Below are 25,351 nucleotides of genomic sequence, written 5' to 3'. Positions count from 1 at the left end.
TGTCAGTTGTCTGCCCCTTGTGGTCCATCTGGATGTGTGGCTGGGGAGACCCTGGAGGCCCTGTGTGTGAGGAGAGGGCCCTCTGGTGGTGGCTCAGAGACGAGGGTCGCAGGGCAGCGGGCGGAACGCCACCTCAATATTCTCCTCCATGATGATGTCATAGCGACACATCAGCGGCCTGGAGGGAGGTGAGAAAGAAGAGAGAAAGGGAGAGTTAGAGAAAGAAGGAGGGAGTATATGGTGAAGGCAGAAAAGAGGGGAAAGTGTGTGTAACTCAGGTGTGCGGTGGTCTCTCACCTGTCGGGTTGCTCCAGGGGGGCGAGGCGGATGCGGATCAGTCTGATTTTGTAGCGAGGGCCTATCACGTTTCCGGTAGCAATGCTGAGGGATATCTTCTGGATGGGTTGAAGGTCCTCGTCAAACTGGACCAACAGATGGGTGGAGGTGTACTGCTCAAACCTGAACAGCTTACTGTGGAGGAGAGGAGAGAGAGGGAGAGGGATAGATAGAGGTCTTGCTGTCACAAATGTGTGTGTGCGCGTGTAAGCGTGCGAGACCTACCGGTCAATGCGTGCCTCAGTGACGTTCCTGCCACTGTGTAGTCTGAGGATGAGGACTCCCCAGCGTGGGTACTGGTTCCATGTCACCATGTCCACCATGTAGCTGGCCTCTACACACACACACACACACACACACACAATGTGTTATATATACACACACATGCACAATGTGTCACACACAATGCATCTTTAAGAACTCACTGCTTCAAAAGCATTATGTACACTACATTTACAAAAGTATGTGGACACCTTCAAATTAGTGCATTCGGCTATTTCAGCCACAGCCGTTGCTGACAGGTGTATAAAATCGAGCACACGGCCATGCAATCTCCATAGACAAACATTGGCAGTAAAATGGCCTTACTGAAGAGCTCAGTGACTTTCAATGTGGCGCCGTCATTGGATGCCACCTTTCCAACAATTCAGTTCGTAAAATTTCTGCCCTGCTAGAGCTGCCCTGGTCAACTGTAAGTGCTGTTATTGTGAAGTGGAATCGTCTAGGAGCAACAACGGCTCAGCCGCGAAGTGTTAGTCCATACAAGCTCACAGAAGGGGACCGCCGAGTGCTGAAGCACGTAGCGTGTAAAAATCATCTGTCCTCGGTTGCAACACTCACTACCGAGTTCCAAACTGCCTCTGGAAGCAATGTCAGCACAATAACTGTTCGTTGGGAGCTTCATGAAATGGGTTTCCATGGCTGAGCAGCCGCACACAAGCCTAAGATCACCATGCACAATGCCAAGTGTCGGCTGGAGTGGTGTAAAGCTCGCCACCATTGGACTCTGGAGCAATGGAAACGTGTTCTCTGGAGTGATGAATCACGCTTCACCATCTGGCAGTCCGACGGACAAATCTGGGTTTGGCGAACGCTAGCTGCCCAAATGCATAGTGCCAACAGTTTGGTGGAGGAAAGCCATCCCAGAAGAGTGGAGACTGTTATAGCAGCATAGTAGGGACCAACTCCATATTAATGCCCATGATTTTGGAATGAGATGTTCGACAATGTAGTGTATGTTAATCACTGATAGATAGTCAGGGGTGTGGAACTTACTTTTATAGGGCAACGTGGCAGTGGTGGTGAAGTATACCTTGGTCTGACCCAATCGCAACAGAATATCCCTCCACCTGCTGACGTCATAACCTGGGGCGGTAACCATGGATAAAACTTCAGGACGGTTGGTATGGCAACCAAACTACTTGATCGATGATTTGTTGACAAGCATCTTTTCCCTTGTTTACGGATTGAGTGAGATTCTGGGTTGACCAGTGGGAAGGCTGTCCTCACCTAGCATAGGGCAGGGGGCGGGCGTAAAGACCTCACACTGCAGGCACTGGCCATCCAGGAAGTCGCTGTAGGAGGAGCAGGGGTAGGCTGTGAGGCTGCAGGTTCGGTTGAGAGCACACAGGTACAGGAACACAGAGCGCTGGTGGTCACAAATGAAATACGACTTCCCTACAAAAGAGAGAAGCGGTGAGTTATTACATGGGTAAGTATTTAACATTTACATTTTAGTCATTTAGCAGACGCTCTTATCCAGAGCGACTTACAGTTAGTGAGTGCATTCATTATTATATGTTTTTTTTTATATATATATTTTTTCATACTGCCCCCCGTGGGAATCGAACCCACAATCCTGGCGTTGCAAACGCCATGCTCTACCAACTGAGCTACATCCCTGCCGGCCATTCCCTCCCCTACCCTGGACGACGCTGGGCCAATTGTGCGCCGTCGCATGGGTCTCCCGGTCGCGGCCGGCTACGACAGAGCCTGGATTCGAACCAGGATCTCTAGTGGCACAGCTAGCACTGCAATGCAGTGCCTTAGACCACTGCGCCACTCGGGAGACTTGTGTGTGTGTTTTAGACTCACCTGAGAAGATGGTCTTGGGGCAGCCTGGCTGGTCAGATCCTCCGTTGGCGTAGTAGTCAATATGGCCATGTTGACCTCTGAGACCAAACGCTGCATGAACAAATAGGAAGACAAAAACACACATCTAGAGAATCCCTCGCCCCACACACACACACACAGCATGTCAGTACTTACAGTTCATGTCAGTGTGTAGTACGTCTACAAACATTGCGTCTGAAGCGTCTAGTCTCTCCTCAGGTGTCGCTCCAGTGAACATGGGCCCCGCTGGGTCCAGACCTGGACAACAATTAATCAATTAATGACCCAATGAATGAATGAATCAATGAATGAATCAATTAATTAACCACTTAATACATACATTAATGGCTACATTATTTAATCAATGTATTAATCAATCAATGAAATAATAGCTTTAAAGGTCACAGACAATCTTTATTTTTCCCTCTGTGTATCCTACCTGTGATGCGGCCGATCTTGCCCTTCAGGTTTGCTCCTACGAACCCAGCCAGGTGAGCTCCCAGACTCAACCCGATCAGGTGGACCGAACTCAGAGGCGCTCCCTCAGCCTACACACGCACACACACACACACACACACAGTGAACAATTAGCAACATTAACCCAAGACTCATAGAACAACTGAAGACTCACAGCAAACGAGCAACACTCCACAATCCCCCCTACCCCCTCCGTCCCCCAATCCACACACCTGCATGTTGAGTATGAAGCCGGTCAGGTTGTTGGCAGCCTGTCGTGTGTTGGCCACAGCAGTGAAATAGTTGAGGTTAGCAGCTCCTCTGTTCCAGTCCACAACCAGGACATTCATGTCCTCCTGCTCAGACAGCAGGTGGACGATATGGTCCACCCAGACCGGAGGGGCCCCGGTGGGCCTGTAACCATGGATGACGAAGGCCGTGGGCAGGGAGAGGTTGAAGAGTGGCTGGGAGGACAGCTGGTGGTGGTTCAACTCTCTGCCGCAGCGTAGGTTGTACCTGGAGGAAGGAGAAGGAGAATACTTTATTTAGAAAATGTCATTACTTTTTATCCAACTGCTGACACATACACACACATATACACATACACTACTGTTCAAAAGTTTGGGGTCACTTAGAAATGTCCTTGTTTTTGAAAGAAAAGCAATTTTTTTGTCCATAAAAATAACATAAAATTGATCAGAAATACAGTGTAGACATTGTTAATGTTGTAAATGGCTATTGTAGCTGGAAACGGCATATTTTTTATGGAATATCTACATAGGCGTACAGAGGCCCATTATCAGCAACCATCAGTCCTGTGTTCCAATGGCACGTTGTGTTTGCTAATCCAAGTTTATCATTTTAAAAGGGTAATTGATCATTAGAAAACCCTTTTGCAATTATGTTAGCACAGCTGAAAACTGTTGTGCTGATTTAAAGAAGCAATAAAACTGGCCTTCTTGAGACTAGTTGAGTATCTGGAGCAACAGCAATTGTGGGTTCGATTACAGCACTCTGGGATGCTGACCTTCTAGGCAGAGTTGCAAAGAAAAAGCCATATCTCAGACTGGCCAATAAAAAGAAAAGATTAAGATGGGCAGTCATTGCAACTCTGCCTAGAAGGTCAGCATCCCGCAGTCGCCTCTTCACTGTTGACGTTGAGACTGGTGTTTTGCGGGTACTATTTAATGAAGCTGCCAGTTGAGGACTCTAATGTATTTGTCTTCTTGCTCAGTTGTGCACCAGGGCCTCCCACTCCTCTTTCTATTCTGGTTAGAGCCAGTTTGCGCTGTTCTGTGAAGGGAGTAGTACACAGCGTTGTACGAGATCTTCAGTTTCTTGGCAATTTCTCGCATGAAATAGCCTTCATTTCTCAGCACAAGAATAGACTGACGAGTTTCAGAAGAAAGTTATTTGTTTCTGGCCATTTTGAGCCTGTAATCGAACCCACAATTGCTGATGCTCCAGATACTCAACTAGTCTCAAGAAGGCCAGTTTTATTACATTTACATTACATTTTAGTCAATTAGCAGACGCTCTTATCCAGAGCGACTTACAGTTAGTGAGTGCATACATTTTTCATACTGGCCCCCCGTGGGAAACGAACCCACAACCCTGGCGTTGCCAGCGCCATGCTCTACCAACTGAGCTACAGGGGAGTGTCGCTGCACAGCTATTTTCAGGTCTCTCCAGAGTTGTTTGATCGGGTTCAAGTCCGGGCTCTGGCTGGGCCACTCAAGGACATTCAGAGACTTGTCGCGAAGCCACTCCTGCGTTGTCTTGGCTGTGTGCTTAGGGTCGTTGTCCTGTTGGAAGGTGAACCTTTGACCCTGTCTGAAGTCCTGAGCGCTCTGGAGCAGGTTTTCATCAAGGATCTCTCTGTACTTTGCTCCGTTCATCTTTGCCTCGATCCTGACTAGTCTCCCAGTCCCTGCCGCTGAAAAACATCCCCACAGCATGATGCTGCCACCACCATGCTTCACCGTAGGGATGGTGCCAGGTTTCCTCCAGACGTGACGCTTGGCATTCAGGCCAAAGAGTTCAATCTTGGTTTCATCAGACCAGAGAATCTTGTTTCTCATGGTCTGAGTCCTTTAGGTACCTTTAGGCAAATTCCAAGCAGGCTGTCATGTGCCTTTTACTGAGGAGTGGCTTCCGTATGGCCACTACCATAAAGGCCTGATTGGTGAAGTGCTGCAGAGATGGTTGTCCTTCTGGAAGGTTCTCCCATCTCCACAGAGGAGCTCTGGAGCTCTGTCAGAGTGATCATCTGGTTCTTGGTCACCTCCCTGACCAAGGGCCTTCTCCCCCGATTGCTCAGTTTGTCTGGGCGGCCAGCTCTAGGAAGAGTCTTGGTGGTTCCAAACTTCTTCCATTTAAGAATAATGGAGGCCACTGTGTTCTTGGGGACCTTCAATGCTGCAGAAATGTTTTGGTACCCTTCCCCAGATCTGTGCCTCGACACAATCCTGTCTCTGAGTTCTACGGACAATTCCTTCGACCTCATGGGTTGGTTTTTGCTCTGACATGTACTGTCAACTGTGGGACCTTATATACAGTACCAGTCAAAAGCTTGGACACACCCACTCATCCAAGGGTCCTTCTTCACTTTTACTGTTTTCTACATTGTAGAACAACAGTGAAGACATCAAAACCACGAAACAACACATATGGAATCATGGAGCAACCAAAAAAGTGTGAATGAAACTCAGCATATATGGGAACTCCTTCAAGACTGTTGGAAAAGCATTCCAGGTAAAGCTGATTGAGAGAATACCAAGAGTGTGCAAAGCTGTCATCAAGGCAAAGGGTGGCTACTTTGAAGAATATAAAATATATTTTGATTTGTTTAACACTTTTTTGGTTACTACATGATTCCATGTGTCACTTCATAGTTTCGATGTCCTCACCACCACTCTACAATGTAGAAAACAGTAAAAAAATAAAGAAAATGCCTTGAATAAGTAGGTGTGTCCAAACTTCCGACCGGCACTGTACATCAGGGCTATCCAACCCTGTTCCTGGAAAGCTACCGTCCCGCCGGTTTTCACTCCAACCCCAATCCAGCACACCTGATTCAAATACTTAGCTGGTTGATAAGCTGAACCAGGTTAATTACAACTGGGGTTGGAGTGAAAACCCACAGGAGGATAGCTCTCCAGGAACAGGGAAGGAAACCGCTGTTCTACATGGTCTTATGCTGTGCCACACTGGCTGCATTTATACAGGTAGCCCAATTCTGATATTTGCTCCACTAATTGGTCCTAATCACAAGACCAATTAGGGGGAAAAAGATCTGAACTGGGCTGTCCTTTATCCAGCTTCGGTACACTGGCAATGGTGGGCTGGGGAAGCTGAGACTCTTTGTGCTTATGGCGATGAGCTTGTCCTGTCTGCGGTGAACGGCCAGCTGGATAAGAATCTGCCGAAAGTGGTGTAGGGGTTCTTAACCACCAACTGTTTGGTCCTCTTGCAGAAGATTTGCTGGTACTGCACGTCTCCTGGAAAAACATGGTATTATTGCTTCTTTAATCAGCACAACAGTTTTCAGCTGTGCCAACATAATTGCAAAATGGTTTTCTAATGATCAATTAGCCTTTTAAAATGATAAACTTGGATTAGCAAACACAATGTGCCATTGAAACACAGGACTGATGGTTGCTGATAATGGTCCTCTGATGGTTGCTGATAATGGCCTATGTAGATAAAATCAGCCATTTCCAGCTACAATAGCCATTTACAACATTAACAATGTCTACACTGTATTTCTGATCAATTTGATGTTATTTCGAAAACAAGGACATTTCTAAGTGACCCCAAACTTTTGAACGGTAGTGTACACACAATGAGCCTGTCCTCAAATAGCTCCTCCCACCAGCCTTCCCTGACACACACACACACTCTCTCTCTCTCTTTCTCTGTCTAACCTACTTGGTGTAGAGCAGCAGCTTGACGTTCAGGGTGGTCCCGAGGAAGCACTCATGGAAGTCCAGGTCTGTAAAGTCATCACACAGTGCACCTCCACCCCCATCCTGGCCTGGGGAGAGAAGGGGGAGGGGGAGGAGGAGGGGGTTATACAGTGTGTGTGTCAGAGAAGGCTGGTGGGAGGAGCTATAGGAGGATGGGCTCATTGTAATGGGTGGAATGGAATATTGGAACAGAGTCAAACAAGTTGTTTCCATACATTTGATGTGTTTGATACCGTTCCATTAATTCCATTCCAGCCATTAATAATAATAATATGCCATTTAGCAGACGCTTTTATCCAAAGCGACTTACAGTCATGTGTGCATACATTTTTACGTATGGGTGGTCCCGGGGTTCGAACCCACTACCCTGGCGTTACAAGCGCCATGCTGTACCAATTGAGCTACAGAGCCCATGCTCTCCTCCTATGGCTCCTCCCCCAGCCTCCTCTGCTGTGTGTGTGTGTGTTCAGTGATACCTTGCTAGCCCTAGGTCAGGGTCAGGTCATTCTCTGCTCTTACTGTAAACCCCAACTTCTTCTTCTTTCCCATTGCATTTAAACATGATCAGGCAGCTGGTGAATGAAGATGAGCATTTATATAGACAGGCCAGTGTTTCTCTAACTCCTCTTTACATTCTTCTTCACCCCTACCAGTGGTATTCAAAAAGAAAAAGTAAATGCAATTGGAATAAAGGTTATATTTGAAGAGTTTCATTCCAAAACACTATATTCATTTTCAGAAATGTTGGTAAATTAGCTTTTATTGTTTAACCCCTAAAAGTCTAAGCCGTTGGGGGAGCTAACATATGGAATTGTTTTAAGATGGTCATACCATGGATCATTTAGGTATTTGATTTCGAATTTTAGACCCCTTTAGGTATCCCCCAAAAATATACAAAAATGATTGTAATAAAATAAAAAAGTGACCATAGAAACACATTGAATAGCACATTCATAAATGGCAAAATAGACAGTAAAAAACATTATCATAAGGAATAAGGTTTTCAAGTGTCAGTCCTATATCTAGGAGATATAAGAAAGTTCAGGAAATATTTTAGATTTTTAACCCCAAGTGAAGAGTGTTTACTGGTTAAATGGCCAGCTGTTTATAACTGGTAATGTCAGATAGATTAACAGTTTATGAACTTCTATGAGCACTTATGGCAGATCTCATGGCAGAGATTATAAACACATAATTAAACTGCTAGGGTTTTTATGTTTAGTGAGGCAACAGTTCCCAAATACTACAGATAACAACATACAATATAATTTCAGACTCCACCCACCTTTCTGTATATCTCTCTCTCTTTTTCTCTGTCTCTCCCTCACTCCTGCCATTTTGTTTTCCTGGTCTCATTGTTGATCTGAGTCAGAATGAGTGGAGGTTTTAAAACATCCAGTTTCATCCTCTCACCCAGTCTCCTCTTCGCCCCCTCCCCCAGCCATTGATCAGGAAAGTTCTCCTCTGTGGTTTGTTGTGCTGTATGATATTGTAGTCTCCCTCCTTGGCTGCAGCCAGGCTTTGACTTTAGCCTTTTATCATTAGCCACATGACAGTTTTAGCATGTAGCATTGAGTGTCATGATTCGGTAGCGTTACCATGTACCTTGTTAGCGTTCACACCACAGCAGTTATTAGTGTTAGCAGTGGTGGAAAAAGTACTAAATTGTCATACTTAAGTAAAGTGAAAGTCACCCAGTAAAATACTACTTGAGTAAAAGTCTAAAAGCATTTGGTTTTAAATATACTTAAGTATCAAAAGTAAAAGTAAATGTATAAATCATTTCAAATTCCTTATATTAAGCAAACCAGACGGCACCATTTTCTTGTTTTTTAAATTTACGGATACCCAGGGGCACGCTCCAACACTCAGACATAATTTACAAACGAAGCATGTGTGTTTAGTGAGTCCGCCAGATCAGAGGCAGTAGGGATGACCAGGGACGTTCTCTTGATAAGTGCGTGAATTTAACAATTTTTCTGTCCTGCTAAGCATTAAAAATGTAACGAATACTTTTGGGTGTCAGTGAAAATGAATGGAGTAAAAAGTACATTATTTCTTTAGGAATGTAGTAAAGTAAAAGTAGTCAAAAAATATAAATAGTAAAGTACAGATACCAAAATAAACGACTTAAGTAGTACTTTAAAGTATTTTTACTTAAGTACTATACACTGTTGGTGTTAGCATGTAGGCTAGCGTTCAACGTCATGGCTAGAGGCTTTAGCAGTGATCCATGCTCTGTGATTAGCGGCATGTCCTCTGCTGCTGCTCTCAATTGGATCATACTGCTATAAAAAAGCAGTTCATCCCGTCACAGCTTCCTCCCGCCTCCTCCTATATGCAAGACGTGATTAGTGATTATGGGTGTCAGTCACACAGAGGGGTGGAGCAGAGGGCTGTGGCCCCAGTTCTCCTTCTCCACAATCACCCTCTCCTCTCTGTCACTCATGCATGACCTGGCTGTGAACACACACATGCATGTACACAAGTAAGCATGAATGCACACATACAGTGCTCTCAAAGACAGAACTGGAGCAGATAGGGAAGTTCCAGGCTGTTCTTTTACCTCTGAGTTCTCTCTGGCCCCTCTCTCTGTCTGTTCTGGAGGGAGTTTAGAGACATGTCTGTTCTGGAGGGAGGGTAGAGACATGTCTGTTCTGGAGGGAGTGTAGAAAGACATCTGCTGACAGATACGAGACAGAAAACAACAAATGTCTCTCTTTCTCTATCTCTCTCTGTAAACTGCACTCTTAGAAAAAAAGGTGCTATCTAGAACCAAAAAGGGTTCTTCGGCTGTCCCCATAGGAGTGTGTCCAGGGTAAGACCTGGGTTAGGGGGGATAGAGGGGAGACCTCACACAACTAGCTCAACCCACACCCACCCACACCACTGAGTTCACAGAAAAAGGAGTCTTACCTTTGCAGAGCGTGAGGAAGACCATCAAACCGAGGAGTCGCCAGAGTAACATCCTACAACCAAAAGAAAGAGGGAAAGAAGGAGGGAGAGATAGAGGAAGACCGGACGATACTAGAGGGAGCCTTGTCTGAGACAGGAAAGACTGGGAGCTCTTAGTAAAACAGAGAGAGCGGAGGGAGGGAGGGAGGGAGAAGAGAGGAGGGAGGGAGGGAGGGAGGGAGGGAGGGAGGGAGGGAGGGAGAAGAGAGGAGGGAGGGAGAAGAGAGGAGGGAGGGAGGGAGGGAGGGAGGGAGGGAGAAGAGAGGAGGGAGCAGAGGGGAGGGAGCAGAGGGGAGGGAGCAAGGGAGGGAGGGAGAAGAGAGGAGGGAGGGAGAAGAGAGGAGGGAGGGAGGGAGGGAGGGAGGGAGGGAGAAGAGAGGAGGGAGAAGAGGGGAGTGAGCAGACAAGAGCTCACTGACAGTGAGGAGAGCAGAAAGAAAGAGAGATGTAATCGTTGAGGTGTGTTGGGCTCTGGGTTACCCAGTGAAACACACTGCCAACACTGAACACCCCACTGACCTACACACCCCACTGACCTACACACCCCACTGACCTACACACCCCACTGACCTACACACATCACTGACCTACACACATCACTGACCTACACACATCACTGACCTACACACCCTACTGACCTACACACCCTACTGACCTACACACCCCACTGACCTACACACATCACTGACCTACACACCCCACTGACCTACACACATCACTGACCTACACACCCCACTGACCTACACACCCTACTGACCTACACACCCCACTGACCTACACACATCACTGACCTACACACCCCACTGACCTACACACATCACTGACCTACACACATCACTGACCTACACACATCACTGACCTACACACATCACTGACCTACACACATCACTGACCTACACACATCACTGACCTACACACATCACTGACCTACACACACCACTGACCTACACACATCACTGACCTACACACATCACTGACCTACACACCCCACTGACCTACACACCCTACTGACCTACACACCCCACACACCCCACTGACCTACACACCCCACTGACCTACACACCCTACTGACCTACACACCCTACTGACCTACACACCCCACTGACCTACACACATCACTGACCTACACACCCCACTGACCTACACACCCCACTGACCTACACACCCCACTGACCTACACACCCTACTGACCTACACACATCACTGACCTACACACCCCACTGACCTACACACCCCACTGACCTACACACCCCACTGACCTACACACCCCACTGACCTACACACCCTACTGACCTACACACCCCACTGACCTACACACCCCACTGACCTACACACCCCACTGACCTACACACCCCACTGACCTACACACCCCACTGACCTACACACCCCACTGACCTACACACCCCACTGACCTACACACCTCACTGACCTACACACCCCACTGACCTACACACCTCACTGACCTACACACCTCACTGACCTACACACCCCACTGACCTACACACCCCACTGACCTACACACCTCACTGACCTACACACCCCACTGACCTACACACCCCACTGACCTACACACCTCACTGACCTACACACCCCACTGACCTACACACCTCACTGACCTACACACCTCACTGACCTACACACCCCACTGACCTACACCCCCCACTGACCTACACACCCCACTGACCTACACCCCCCACTGACCTACACACCCCACTGACCTACACACCCTACTGACCTACACACCCCACTGACCTACACACCCCACTGACCTACACACCCCACTGACCTACACACCCCACTGACCTACACACCCCACTGACCTACACACCCCACTGACCTACACACCCCACTGACCTACACACCCTACTGACCTACACACCTCACTGACCTACACTGAACATACCACAGATCTACACACCTCCCAGACCTAGCATGGAACCCCGTATTATCGGCATATTCAACAGCATTTAAGAAATATATTACCTTCAACAGTGTTATCCTGTGATCAAGCCATCAATGTTTTGTGATTATTGGTGTCGTGAAAATGTTAGCTAATGGGTTAGCAAATAGCATGTTTGACATTTCAGTGGAAATACTACTATTATAAGCTTTTTGATAAGCGGTTTTGCTAAAAAAATACGTCCCGTATTATCGGCATACGGTCCCCAGTTATTGGCCACCTTACTATTTTGTTCAATTACAAGATATATGTGTAAGAAAATGAGCTGCACACCTCACTGCAGACAGAGGAGAATGGTAGATGGAAGAAGAGAAAGTACCTCCGTATAGAATACTATTTCTAACTTTATTTCTTTATTCCTACTTAATCCTATACTTTTTTGTCTTTGATAATATTTAGCGCCAATAACGCATTATTGAATTGTACTGCAAGGGGGAGAAGAAAGGTACAAGACATGACACTGATTATATTTTGACCCTCTCTTCCTCTGTTTCCAATGAGTCACAATGGCTGCGTTTAGACAGGCAGCCCATTGTGATCTTTTTTCCACTAATTGGTCTTTTGACCAATCACATTAGAGCTTTTCACATCTGATATTTTTCAGAGCTGATCTGTTTGGTCAAAAGACCAATTAGTAAAACAATAAATGATCAGAATTAGACTGCCTGTATAAACGCATCCTATGCATCTTTCTCCATCTCTCTCTCCTTTACTCTCTCTTTCCTCCATCCCTCTCTCCTCTGCTTCCCCCTCTACACTCGGTCCTCTCCATCCTACTCTCTGCCTCTATGTACCCAATACCATCAGTCCCTACTCTCCCAAACATGTGAGGACCAGGGGGCTTAGCTGGCCAAGTCAGCCCAGACAGGAGTGCTCTCTGTGGGGCAGCTGTGTTCTGATGGGAGTCTCTCCCTCTGGAGCGCTACATCTGCAGGGATATTAATAGCATCAGAGATGTGGTCACACTAACCAGCCCTGCCCTGCCTATACCCAGCACTGACACTAGTCACTGACTACAGCATTAAATGTACAGCATGGGGTTTAAATACATGTCATTGACAGGCAGAGTACAGGGCAGGAGCTTCAAAGGCATCAAAAGCAACTAATCATAAGCTGTCCAACCCTAGTAAGGGTGTGTGCCCATTTCCCTGGTTACCTCATAATGTGCCAAGCTGTAGGGCACGTATACATATACATTTATAATGTACAGTGCATTTGGAAAGTATTCAGACCCCTTCCCCTTTTCCACATTTTGTTACGTGTGGACCTTGTGGAACGTCACGTGATATGTATTTTCTCTTAGTTATGTTCACCAAGGGTGACAAAAAACTCACGACCATTTAAATAGGTCCTAAACCAATTTAGAACTGGACCGGAGAGGCCAACCCACCTCTCCAGTCTGTCCAGAAGGACATCATGGTCAACGGTGTCGAATGCAACAGTGCTGCACTTAAATCCAAGAGAGCTGTTTGGCATCTGTGTTGGCTCTAAGATCATTTACAACTTTAACTAAGGCTGTGTCTGAATCAATACTTTGTAGAAGCACCTTTCGCAGCGATTAAAGCTGTGAGTCTTTCTGGGTAAGTCTCTACACTCAAAAAATTAGGGGTTCAATAAAGGTTATTCTAAGATCCTCAAAGTTCTTCGAAGAACCTTAGGGTTCTTGGCACTGAAAATTGCCCCCAAAAGGTTATTCCAAGAACCCCATAGGAAGTGGGGTCCATCGAGGAACCTCCTTAGTTGGTGGGGGTTCTTGCAGGAAGCTAACTGCCCAACTGAAACATTTGAATTTGAAAGGACAGCAGGTGCAGGCACATAAATGAAGATCTCCTCAATTTAAGGTAAGGTTTGTTCCTTGTATGATCTAAATTGATATTGTTTTCTGATTATACCATCTATCTTTTCATATTGGTTCAAATCTTTCTAAAACAGAAAATGGACACAATTCAATGGATATCAATCAACAAAGAGGTAAGAGTATGTAGGCTATAAGAATATGTTGAAGGCTAGCTGTATTGGGTGCAGATGACTGAACTGCTCACTTTTGTGTCTGTGTCTGCAGGTATACAGAGGAGGAGGCATACAGTGGGGAAAAAAAGTATTTAGTCAGCCACCAATTGTGCAAGTTCTCCCACTTAAAAAGATGAGAGAGGCCTTTAATTTTCATCATAGGTACACGTCAACTATGACAGACAAAATGAGAAGAAAAAAAAACAGAAAATCACATTGTAGGATTTTTTATGAATTTATTTGCAAATGATGGTGGAAAATAAGTATTTGGTCAATAACAAAAGTTTCTCAATACTTTGTTATATACCCTTTGTTGGCAATGACACAGGTCAAACGTTTTCTGTAAGTCTTCACAAGGTTTTCACACACTATTTTGGCCCATTCCTCCATGCAGATCTCCTCTAGAGCAGTGATGTTTTGGGGCTGTCGCTGGGCAACACGGACTTTCAACTCCCTCAAAGATTTTCTATGGGGTTGAGATCTGGAGACTGGCTAGGCCACTCCAGGACCTTGAAATGCTTCTTACGAAGCCACTCCTTCGTTGCCCGGGCAGTGTGTTTGGGATCATTGTCATGCTGAAAGACCCAGCCACGTTTCATCTTCAATGCCCTTGCTGATGGAAGGAGGTTTTCACTCAAAATCTCACGATACATGGCCCCATTCATTCTTTCCTTTACATGGATCAGTCGTCCTGGTCCCTTTGCAGAAAAACAGCCCCAAAGCATGATGTTTACACCCCTATGCTTCACAGTAGGTATGGTGTTCTTTGGATGCAACTCAGCATTCTTTGTCCTCCAAACACGACGAGTTGAGTTTTTACCAAAAAGTTCTATTTTGGTTTCATCTGACCATATGACATTCTCCCAATCCTCTTCTGGATCATCCAAATGCACTCTAGCAAACTTCAGACGGGCCTGGACATGTACTGGCTTAAGCAGGGGGACACGTCTGGAACTGCAGGATTTGAGTCCCTGGCGGCGTAGTGTGTTCCTGATGGTAGGCTTTGTTACTTTGGTCCCAGCTCTCTGCAGGTCATTCACTAGGTCCCCCTGTGTGGTTCTGGGATTTTTGCTCACCGTTCTTGTGATAATTTTGACCCCACAGGGTGAGATCTTGCGTGGAGCCCCAGATCGAGGGAGATTATCAGTGGACTTGAATGTCTTCCATTTCCTAATAATTGCTCCCACAGTTGATTTCTTCAAACCAAGCTGCTCACCTATTGCAGATTCAGTCTTCCCAGCCTGGTGCAGGTCTACAATTTTGTTTCTGGTGTCCTTTGACAGCTCTTTGGTCTTGGCCATAGTGGAGTTTGGAGTGTGACTGTTTGAGGTTGTGGACAGGTGTCTTTTATACTGATAACAAGTTCAAACAGGTGCTATTAATACAGGTAACGAGTGGAGGACAGAGGAGCCTCTTAAAGAAGAAGTTACAGGTCTGTGAGAGCCAGAAATCTTGCTTGTTTGTAGGTGACCAAATACTTATTTTCCACCATAATTTGCAAATAAATTCATTAAAAATCCTACAGTGTGATTTTCTGGATTTTTTTTTCTTAATTTGTCTGTCATAGTTGACGTGTACCTATGATGAAAATTACAGGCCTCTCTCATCTTTTTAAGTGGGAGAACTTGCACAATTGGTGGCTGACTAAATACTTATTTTCCCCACTGTACAAAGGTATGTCAATTGGTATTGGTATGTTATGCAGATCACATGTACCATCCTCCTCCCTTACCTCTTCAATTAATATGATCAAAACAGTTTGTTTTATTCACATTTACCACAAAAACCAAGGTATGAATACTGTCATGTGCATGTTTTGTTAATCATCTGTATAATTACATTTTTTTGGGATTCACAGACTTCACCCTCCCTACACCTCTGATGAATATAACAGGAAACCTGTTAGATCACCATGCACTGCAAAATCATTCTGGCTATGGATACGGAGAACATCAACACATTAACATCAACATGCCAGGGGATATACCCATTGGACTTGGGGCTCTGCTGGGAGTTTACCTCATATTTAGATTTTGTTATTCTGCTTTGCCACTAAAATCATAATAAACACTGACAACTAAAATATTGTGTTATTGCTGTTATTGTTATGCGTATTAATAATAATAATAGGGGGGGGGGGTTCAAAAATTAACCCCAAAAGGTTATTCAAAAGGTTCTTCGAGGATCCATTAATTATAGGGGTTCCCCTACAGTTTCAATTTGAAGAACCCCTAAAGGGTACTCCAGGAACCTACTCTTTTTAGAGTGTAAGCGCTTTCCACACCTGGATTGTACAACATTTGCCCATTATTCTTTTCAAAATTCTTCAAGCTCTGTAAAATTGGTTGTTGATCATTGCTAGACAACCATTTTCAGGTCTTGCCATAGATTGTCAAGTAGATTTATGTCAAAACAGGAACATTCACTGTCTTCTTGGTAAGCAACTCCAGTGTAGATTTGGCCTTGTGTTTTAGGTTATTGTCCTGCTGAAAGGTGAATTCATTTCCCAGTGTCTTGTGTAAAGCAGACTGAACCAGGTCTTCCTCTAGGATTTTGCCTGTGGTTAGCTCCATTCTGGATTTTTTTAATCCTGAAAAACTCCCCAGTCCTTAACGATGACAAGCATACCCATAACATGATGCAACCACCACCATGCTTGAAAATATGGAGAGTGGTACGCAGTAATGTGTTGTATTGGATTTGCCCCAAACATAACACTTTGTATTCAGGACAAAAAGTTAATTGCTTTGCTGCATTTTTTGCAGTATTGCCTTGTAATGCCTTGTTGCAAACAGGATGAAGCGGTTTCCTTCCTCTCTGGCAACTGAGTTAGGAAGGACGCCTGTATCTTTGTAGTGACTGGGTATATTGATACACCATCCAAAGTGTAATTAATAACTTCACCATGCTCAAAGGGATATTCAGTGTCTGCTTTTTATTTTAATTTTTTTATCTATTTACCAATAGGTACTGTTTTTGAGGCATTGGAAAACCTCCCCGGTCTTTGTGGTTGAATCTGTGTTTGAAATTCACTGCTCAACTGAGGGACCCTACAGATAATTGTATGTGTGGGGTACAGAGATGAGGTAGTCATTCAAAAACACTATTATTTCAACTTATTCTGTGACTTGTGAAGCACATTTTATTTAGTCTTGCCATAAGAAAGGGGTTGAATACTTATTGACTCAAGACATTTCAGCTTTTCATTTTTAGTGACAAAGAATCTATATTAAATCAATTTTAAACTCAGGCTGTAACACAACAAAATGTGGAAAAAGTCAAGGGGTGTGAATACTTTCTGAAGGCACTTTACATGAAGACTTGAAGTTTTCCACTGTCTTTCTCTCAATAGCTAATCTGTTTAGGACCCACCAATCGCTATCTCTCTCTCTGTCTATCACATACACACACACATTTCCTGTAATCTTGTGGCCAGAGAGGCTTCTTTGAGATGTTCAACCTTTGAAGAGAATCAAATTCTGCCTGTATGTCTGCTCACCTCACTGCTGCAGTGGGCTCTCTGTCTATGTGTCAGTCTCTGCTCTCACTGCAGATAATGGAGGGATTGGTTGATTGATTGCAGGAATCATCAGAGAGTAACTTTACTGACGCTAGCCTCTCTCTGGGGTAAGGAGAGAGAGAACACAGGGAGAGGAGAGGCGGAGAGGAGAGAAAGAGGAGAAAGGACAAGAAAAATCATCCTACAACAAGAATAGAGGAGTGAAGAACCCCCTGTTGCCCCCCCCATTGGTGGGGTAGTTACCATGGTGTCGGCTCTAGCGGTGTACCACGGGGCAATCAGTAAATTGGAGTGTGAGGATCGGCTGGGGAAGATGGGGAAGGATGGAGCCTACCTCATCAGAGACAGCGAAACCATCCAAGCAGCAATGTGTCTGTGTGTCTAGTGAGTAGCACACTCCTTGTTCTTTTTATGGAAATGTAGGAAGTTGAATGTACACCAATCCATCCTCCAAGTATTTTATAAATGCTTTATAGAATTAATCCTAGCTTTTAATATTGTGGGGTGGTTTGGTGCTTTAGGGAACACTAGTCTGAACCAGTGCTTGACTTGGACTGAAATAGGTTCCAGTACTCATGTTGGATGGCGGTACTGTTTATATTGAGGTGCAGGAGCTCCACAATACGTTTGAGCTAATATTCTATAAGAGGAACAGGAGCTCAAGCAGTAGAACATTTGAGGTGGCGGTACTCAGCTCCGGTGAGCTTCTGCCCAAGTCAAGAACTGGGGGTGGTGTGGGGAAATTCTCTCCGCTCTGCTGATGAGTTTTTGCTCCACTCATACAGGAGTAATAAAGGCCTAGTGCACTAATTTGGTGGGGGAAAAACTCAATTAATTAAAAAAAAGATTATTTATTATTTTATTGTGATTTATCAGGGGGTGCTCAGCACCCTCAGCACTCCTACCTCATGTGGCTATGCTTGTGTGTATTACCCCATCACCACACATGAAGTTCCCTCTCAGGAAATAAAAGTGAATTTGAAATGATTCAGTTCTCTCTCCTCTTCTGACTGTTGTGTGTGTGTTGTGTTTCTGCAGTAGACAGAAGGTGGTGTATACCTACAGGATCCTCCAGACCAACACTGGAAACTACAGCCTGCAGGTACACCCTGTGTGTGTGTGTTTCTTACTTACTTTTTAAAAAACTATCTTGGTTAAGGGCTTGTAAGTAAGCATTTTACGATAAGGTCTACACCTGTTGTATTCTGGGCATGTGACAAATACAATTTGATTTGTTTCTGATGGTCTGTGTGTGTTTCTGATGGTCTGTGTTTGTGTGTGTTTCTGATGGTCTGTGTTTGTGTGTGTTTCTGATGGTCTGTGTTTGTGTGTGTTTCTGATGGTCTGTGTTTGTGTGTGTTTCTGATGGTCTGTGTTTGTGTATGTTTCTGATGGTCTGTGTTTGTGTATGTTTCTGATGGTCTGTGTTTGTGTGTGTTTCTGATGGTCTGTGTTTGTGTATGTTTCTGATGGTCTGTGTTTGTGTGTGTTTCTGATGGTCTGTGTTTGTGTATGTTTCTGATGGTCTGTGTTTGTGTGTGTTTCTGATGGTCTGTGTTTGTGTATGTTTCTGATGGTCTGTGTTTGTGTGTGTTTCTGATGGTCTGTGTTTGTGTGTGTTTCTGATGGTCTGTGTTTGTGTGTGTTTCTGATGGTCTGTGTTTGTGTGTGTTTCTGATGGTCTGTGTTTGTGTGTGTTTCTGATGGTCTGTGTTTCTGTGTGTTTCTGATGGTCTGTGTTTGTGTGTGTGTAGACAGCTCCTGGTGTGGAGGAGAAGTTATTTAAGACATTAGAGGAACTTGTTCAACATTATAAGCATCGAGGGCAGGGATTGGCCAAGCACCTGCGCCACTTAGTCAAGAGAAAGACTCTGCTTCAACTCACTGCCCCCAATGTCATCGATGAGGAGCCTGATTATGAGAGTAGGTAACACACACCTCGACACACACACACACACACACACACACAGTTTGTCTGTCCATTTGTTAGTTTCAGTTTCATCTCTCAGTGTTCCGAGACCTTCATCAGAGCTGCTCAGACATACCGTCTAGACAGTTCACTTATCCTTTATAACCCTCCCTCTCTCACGTCTAGATGTGGATGAATCAGACTATGTCGAGGTCCTGCCCTCCTGATTCAGCAGCACACCCTGAACCCTGAACCCTGAACCCTGGCCTGTGACATTATCTATGAGCCTGTGAGCATCTGGGTGTGGTTTCATCAGATCAGGCTGTGTTTAGTGATCATGATGCAATGGATTATCTGTTCTGTGTGCCAGGGGTACTGAGGTTGTCAGAGAGAATAGTGTTTGTCTGTTTGTTGAAGTGGAAGTTTATGTCAATGACACGTCAGAGAGGGGAAATGGGGACTGTGGCTGTGTGACATCCTTCCCCCTCTCTCTATGATCTAAACTGTCCCACCGCCGACAGTGAGGTTTTCCACTCCCTATAGGCTGGGTCTTTCACATTACCCAGTTCTGGTAGAGTTGTTTTATTCATAATGGTTTGGGGTAGTAATGAGTAATGGCATTCACACCTGATGTAACAATGTTTATTTTTCTCTACAGCTGCCCACACACACACACACACACACTATAGAAACTTCCCATATAATTTACTTGTCATTCATCATATGAATTTAGAAGCATGATTATGTTTTTGTCCCTATGGCATTCTGAATATTTGATCTCGCACTTGGATTTTTACTGACAGCAGGATTAGATACGGCCTGCCGGACTTTGGATGGATGTGGGCCATATCATTTGTACTAGCTGGGATTGTATGAATGAATACATTGATGACATCTCTGTACTGTAGACAAATAACTCACCATCATGTGTAAATAAATGTTTAACACACTGAGGTCTGGTCTCTAAAGATGATACTGGAACACTTCTTCATCTACTTCTGTCTCAGATTCATTGTAGACTTTTAAGTCCATGGTAGGCAGGATACACTTCTTGACAACTTGAAAGACATTAAACAAAGGTACATTTGGCTCGCTGTTAGGGTTTCTGTAAACAACTGCAATTGTGGCAATCACTCACCTCCTTCCAAGAAGTCATTGAAAGTCAATGAAAAAATGAACTTCTTCTCATCTTTGTATTTCACTGGTACAGCCAGCATCCTTAGCTAAAAGAGAATGAGACTGTTAATTATCTCATATTAAATGTCACATCTAAAATAGTCAGCACTACCCTAAGACAGCCTATATGATCCCAGCCACGTTCAACTTCAATACATTCTAATACAAATGTAGCCTAATGAACAATGCAGGACACGATATTGATATTCACACTAACTTACTACTATGAAAGCCTCAAAACTAAGCCAAGGCGAACAGTTGCATGCGAGACATTTGCATATCGCGTGTAGATTTCAGCATATGAAATTGAGATAAACACCTAGCTAGCTTTCATTTGCTATGGTTACATAAAATCCCTTCAACCGAACTAACCATACACACACAAATAAAAGACAGTTATGTATGCCAACCAGCTGGACCCACCTGTTAGTGATACGAGGGCACTTTATTCTTCCCTCTGCATCCTCCTTTTGCAGGTGCTTCAATCTCCATGCCAAGTAGCCACTCCCATCTTCTTCATTGTAATAGTGGGCCTAGAAAAACAGACAAAAAATAAACAAATATTTTGTTCACCTGAAGCAAATTTGTCACTGGAAGAATCTGGAAGAAAAGTTGAACAGTTGCAGGGACTGTGTAATGTTTAATGCTCCTCGGTCACCTTCACATACACAATGCCTGAATGCCTGAGGAGGAGCATGTAAATAACAGCAGTGTATTGTTAGACAGCTTTGCAACTTGAAAAGTCATTTGAAAAATGCTGTGTATTCCCTTCTTTCTCCCCGGCTTCGCTGTGCTGCACCAATTAACTCTATATTTAGTAACGCACAGGAGGCACGCACCACATTTTACTCTCGATTCCGTAGCTAGTACACAAGGCACGCACGCATAATAAAAGTAACGAAAGCTGACATAGTTAACGACGTCATACCCAGGCACACATCCATTACTGAATTCTCAAACCGAATGCAGGTTTAGGTTATCTATTTAGCTAGCTTAGACATGTGGCTTTGGTAGCCATCCAGCTAACGTTACTAGCTAGCCAGCCATCTAGCTAAGCAGCCATCTATCTAGCCAAAGAAGCAACACTCAGGTCAGCCAAAGTTGTGTATAGAATGAATGAATGACTGACCTTAGCTAGACTATAACCAGAATTTGGTTTGATTATTCTAGCAAATATTTGTATAATTCATGTAGTGTCCCTGGGTGGGCATCCTCGTCGCCGTTAATGTAGTGTCGAGAACTATGCTGAGATGCTGTGAGAACAAGAAATCCGCTGACACTGTCCTCGATTATAATTATTTATTACATTGAAGATCTCAGCGCCAATTTACAGACTTCTGCAGACATCTGGAGAATAACCGGCCCCAATCTCTAATATGTTATTCTCCCCTCCTTTGTCCCAAACCATAGTATATATATATCCTATGTAACCTGATATGGGTGTTTTCCCCTACAGACCAATCCCAGGACTCCACATAACAGACTTCCTCTGTTTTAGGGTTCCCCTATAGAAATGGTCTCCAGATGCTTCCTCAAGCTGAGTCAACATCCTCTAAGACCATTTGCAAATGTCAGCAAAATTGTAAATTGTCTAGATACTACACTAACCCTCATTGTTCTATCTGTGATTCTAGTTTGCAAACGTTAACGTTAGCTAGCTACTATAAAGGGCCACGCTAGCTAACATTAGCTATTAGCTAGCTAGGTAACATTAGCTAACTGCTGTAGCTATTTGCTACAGTAACATTACAAAACGTTAGCTAACGTTAGCTATTTGCTACGGTAACATTACAAAACATTTGGTGTCGCATTGCCAAATGTTTATTGGTTTATTCTACTGTGGTGATAAAAAAAATTGAATTTAGCCGCTTCAAGTACCTACCTTTGTCTGTCCATTCTGTCAAATTGAACTAAAATTATTAGCTAGCTAGCTAGCTAACGGTAGCTATGCTTTGAGAATGGCGCCAAGCCTGGCTTGGTTAAAAAAAACAGGCTATACCGATCGACTGCTAGGTAATAATGAATATTTGGCTTGGAACTAGCTAATGATAAATGATAAGAAGGATATGCCAGTCTAAATGGTTGACTTAGGCCAAATATGAATTTCAAAACCATATTACTTACCTGAATGCAAAAGACTACTTCTGTCAGGGTAAGCCTGAGTCGAACGTGAGGAAGAAAATATCAATGGCGGCAAAATCTAAATTTAACTGCTAATCTGTGGGCGGGATCACATTGACTCTAGCAATACTTATGAACGCTCTATTCGAATGAACTCTGTGTTTTACCTCTGACTCTAGTGGTCACAATCAGTCACTTAATTCCCAAAATAGTTAAAGCTGCTCTTTTCGAGTCAAATAACAGTAACTCTGCTGTAATGACTCTCCATTATTTGCTGTGTACACACAAACACCACTGGTTAAATCAACGTTGTTTCCACGTCATTTCAATTAACCATCGTGGAATAGACGTTGAATTGACGTCTATGCCCAGTGGGACAGCACATGCATGCACACTTTTGACTGTAATTCTCAAACTGGGTTACACACACAAGCACACTCACACCCAAACCCACCGCCATTTGTTTTTGTCACACTTTGGTTCTCACATCTCTCTGCAAGGTCCCTGCCGTAGATAGTGTGTTTTACTTTCAGCCAGCCTTCCCTGATTCAGAGGACAGAAGGCACTGCAAAAGTAAATATGGACTATGAGTATTAGTAAAAATTGGCAAGCCGGTGTAAACTTTTTTTTTAATCCATCTTCTATTTGCATTTCTCTTGTGATGCGGTTCACAGCAGCACTGACAGATGTGTTGACTTGACAACTGCGTCTGAGTTTTGAATGATCCTTCCCCCCTTTGGTTCCATGCCGGCTGAAGACCTAGCTAGCCAGTAACTAGCTAACACCAGACACAGATGAAAGGGGAAACATATAAGTATCTTTACCATAGATGAATGGTGTAAACTTTTAATTATATTTGCTGACACCCTACAGTAGAATTTAGGCAAACACGCCTTCTCCCATGTTGGTTCAAGGCGGTATGTATTCAAATGAGAGTTAAGGTGATATCACCTTGTCCCCTTAATTATTAATCGGTCTCGCCTACTACTTACTAAAACTACATACTGTGTACTAATCATACTACATACTACATACTATTTAGAACGTACTGTTTAGTGTAAATGTATGTAGTAAGCAACAAATATCAACATATTAGGCTCACCCATACTGAGAATGCATCATTTAATACGCAATTGCTTTGTTTCTCGCCATTCCTTCGTTATAGTACAGATTGTCCTCTTATCTGATTATCAGATGTCAAACACACATGGGTCTGAAAATATGCTTTTTCCCTTCACTGGTTTGCAGCGAATTCTACTAAATGAAAAGTTGAAATTAGTATGACATCCTTGCCTTTAAAGGATAGGCCTACTTAATTATAGACATTTCACATACTCTAAAACTTTATATTTTCACATACCCAATCAGCCTACTATTTAGCTAGAACACAAGTACAGATATTCCGACATGGCGATACACACACACACACACACACACACACACACACACACACACACACACACACACACACACACACACACACACACACACACACACACAAGCACGCACTTGGGCGCCTGGCTATGTCTGAAAGTGGGGGTGCAAAATAATTATGATTAAACATTTTGAGTACTCTAATGAAAAATTATATGTATTTTTAGACCACAAGGCCAGAAAAAACATGATTTATTATTTAGCAAATATTTGTCTTACTTTTTAACTCTGCATTGTTGGGAATGGGCTCCTAAGTAAGCATTTCACTGTAAAGTCTACACTTGTGGTATTTGGCACATGTGACCAATAACATTGGATTATTGGTCACATGATCTAGTCCTATATTCCAACAGTGTGCAAAAATGCATAATTTATCATAACCATTACAGATAACAATTGCTCCATATACACTGAGTATACAAAACATTAAGAACTATTTCCATGACATAGACTCACCAAGTGAAACAAGATGAAAGCTATGAACCCTTATTGATGTCACTTGTTAAATCCAGACAAAATATTTAAGTGCCTTTGAACGGGGTATACTCAGTGTTAATTCAGTCAATAAAAAAACAAGTGCCATTTAAGATTGATTTATTGAAACCGTAATATCAACTGGTTATATTATATCATGGAACACAATCTTGAAAATTGCAGTAACCTCAGCAGTGGAGCTTGCTTGTAGAAGCCTGTGGCTGTGCATAGGCATAGCCTTGTTTTGTTAATTTAAAGTAGACAAGACTCTTATTTTCCGAGCCCTTATCACAGTGAAGACACACCTATTTTATAATCAAAATACATAAAACGTGCAAAGTGATGCGCATCTCGCGTATGGAACAGTTATTCTCATAGAGTGATAATTTGAAACAGGGCTCATTTTGGCAAGTTTTCAGGGTTACAAGAGAAAGTGGACCCTTGCCTTTTGGCTGATCCATATGTGGTGGAAAGTAGTGGGTGTATGGAAAACAACTCCGCTATATGAAAAGCGAATCAGCTAATTGGCAGATTTGTTGCCACTCAATAACGTTTTGCTTGGCTGAATGGGCAGCAAGACACTTGTATTGGCCTGCCTGGCGACTTGAAGTGCTTCTTACTGAGTATCACGGTCCTGTTGCAAGAGGTAGCTAACTTAGCCATTTTTTTTCTCTCACAATTTTATTTCAAGAAGGATAGCAGCCTACCCAAGAAATAACTACTATTGATAACCATCTAGATGTCACCTTGATACATAGCCTCCTACTCAATGGGGAGGGCATGGAAGGCAACACTGGGACACAGTGCCCTTAGCTCCCGCTTGACAATAACTACTCTCTGGCAACGCATGGGAAGTAGCTACCTAGTAGCAATATTAGCGTGAGTCACAGTAAGCACATGCATGAAGCAACAGTACACCC

The 25,351-nt window shown here is 43.9% G+C and overlaps 2 protein-coding genes across 2 annotated transcripts; one reads left to right on the top strand and one right to left on the bottom strand.

Moving 5' to 3' along the window:
• LOC311143081 (lipase member H-like) lies at positions 1-20,195 on the bottom strand. The gene is made up of 12 exons (XM_084178888.1): positions 20,148-20,195; positions 9,789-9,841; positions 6,835-6,940; positions 3,138-3,420; positions 2,888-2,996; positions 2,605-2,706; positions 2,431-2,520; positions 1,846-2,013; positions 1,612-1,701; positions 562-670; positions 298-471; positions 1-178 (listed from the first exon to the last, which is right to left on the bottom strand). Exons 2-12 carry the CDS (start codon positions 9,838-9,840, stop codon positions 94-96), a joined length of 1,368 nt encoding a protein of 455 aa, XP_084035014.1. The 5' UTR covers position 9,841; positions 20,148-20,195; the 3' UTR covers positions 1-93.
• LOC311137343 (SH2 domain-containing protein 1B2) lies at positions 17,562-19,453 on the top strand (the record flags this gene model as incomplete). The annotated part of the gene is made up of 4 exons (XM_084171791.1): positions 17,562-17,701; positions 18,356-18,419; positions 19,072-19,240; positions 19,413-19,453. 4 exons carry the CDS (start codon positions 17,562-17,564, stop codon positions 19,451-19,453), a joined length of 414 nt encoding a protein of 137 aa, XP_084027917.1.
• Positions 20,196-25,351: the final 5,156 nt, after the last annotated feature.

This window comes from Coregonus lavaretus, assembly GCF_964263955.1.
Source record: "Coregonus lavaretus genome assembly, chromosome: 2".
Lineage (NCBI taxonomy): Eukaryota > Metazoa > Chordata > Actinopteri > Salmoniformes > Salmonidae > Coregonus > Coregonus lavaretus.
The sequence above is the reverse complement of the archived record's forward strand: the minus strand, read 5'-3'. Positions and strand labels throughout refer to the sequence as shown.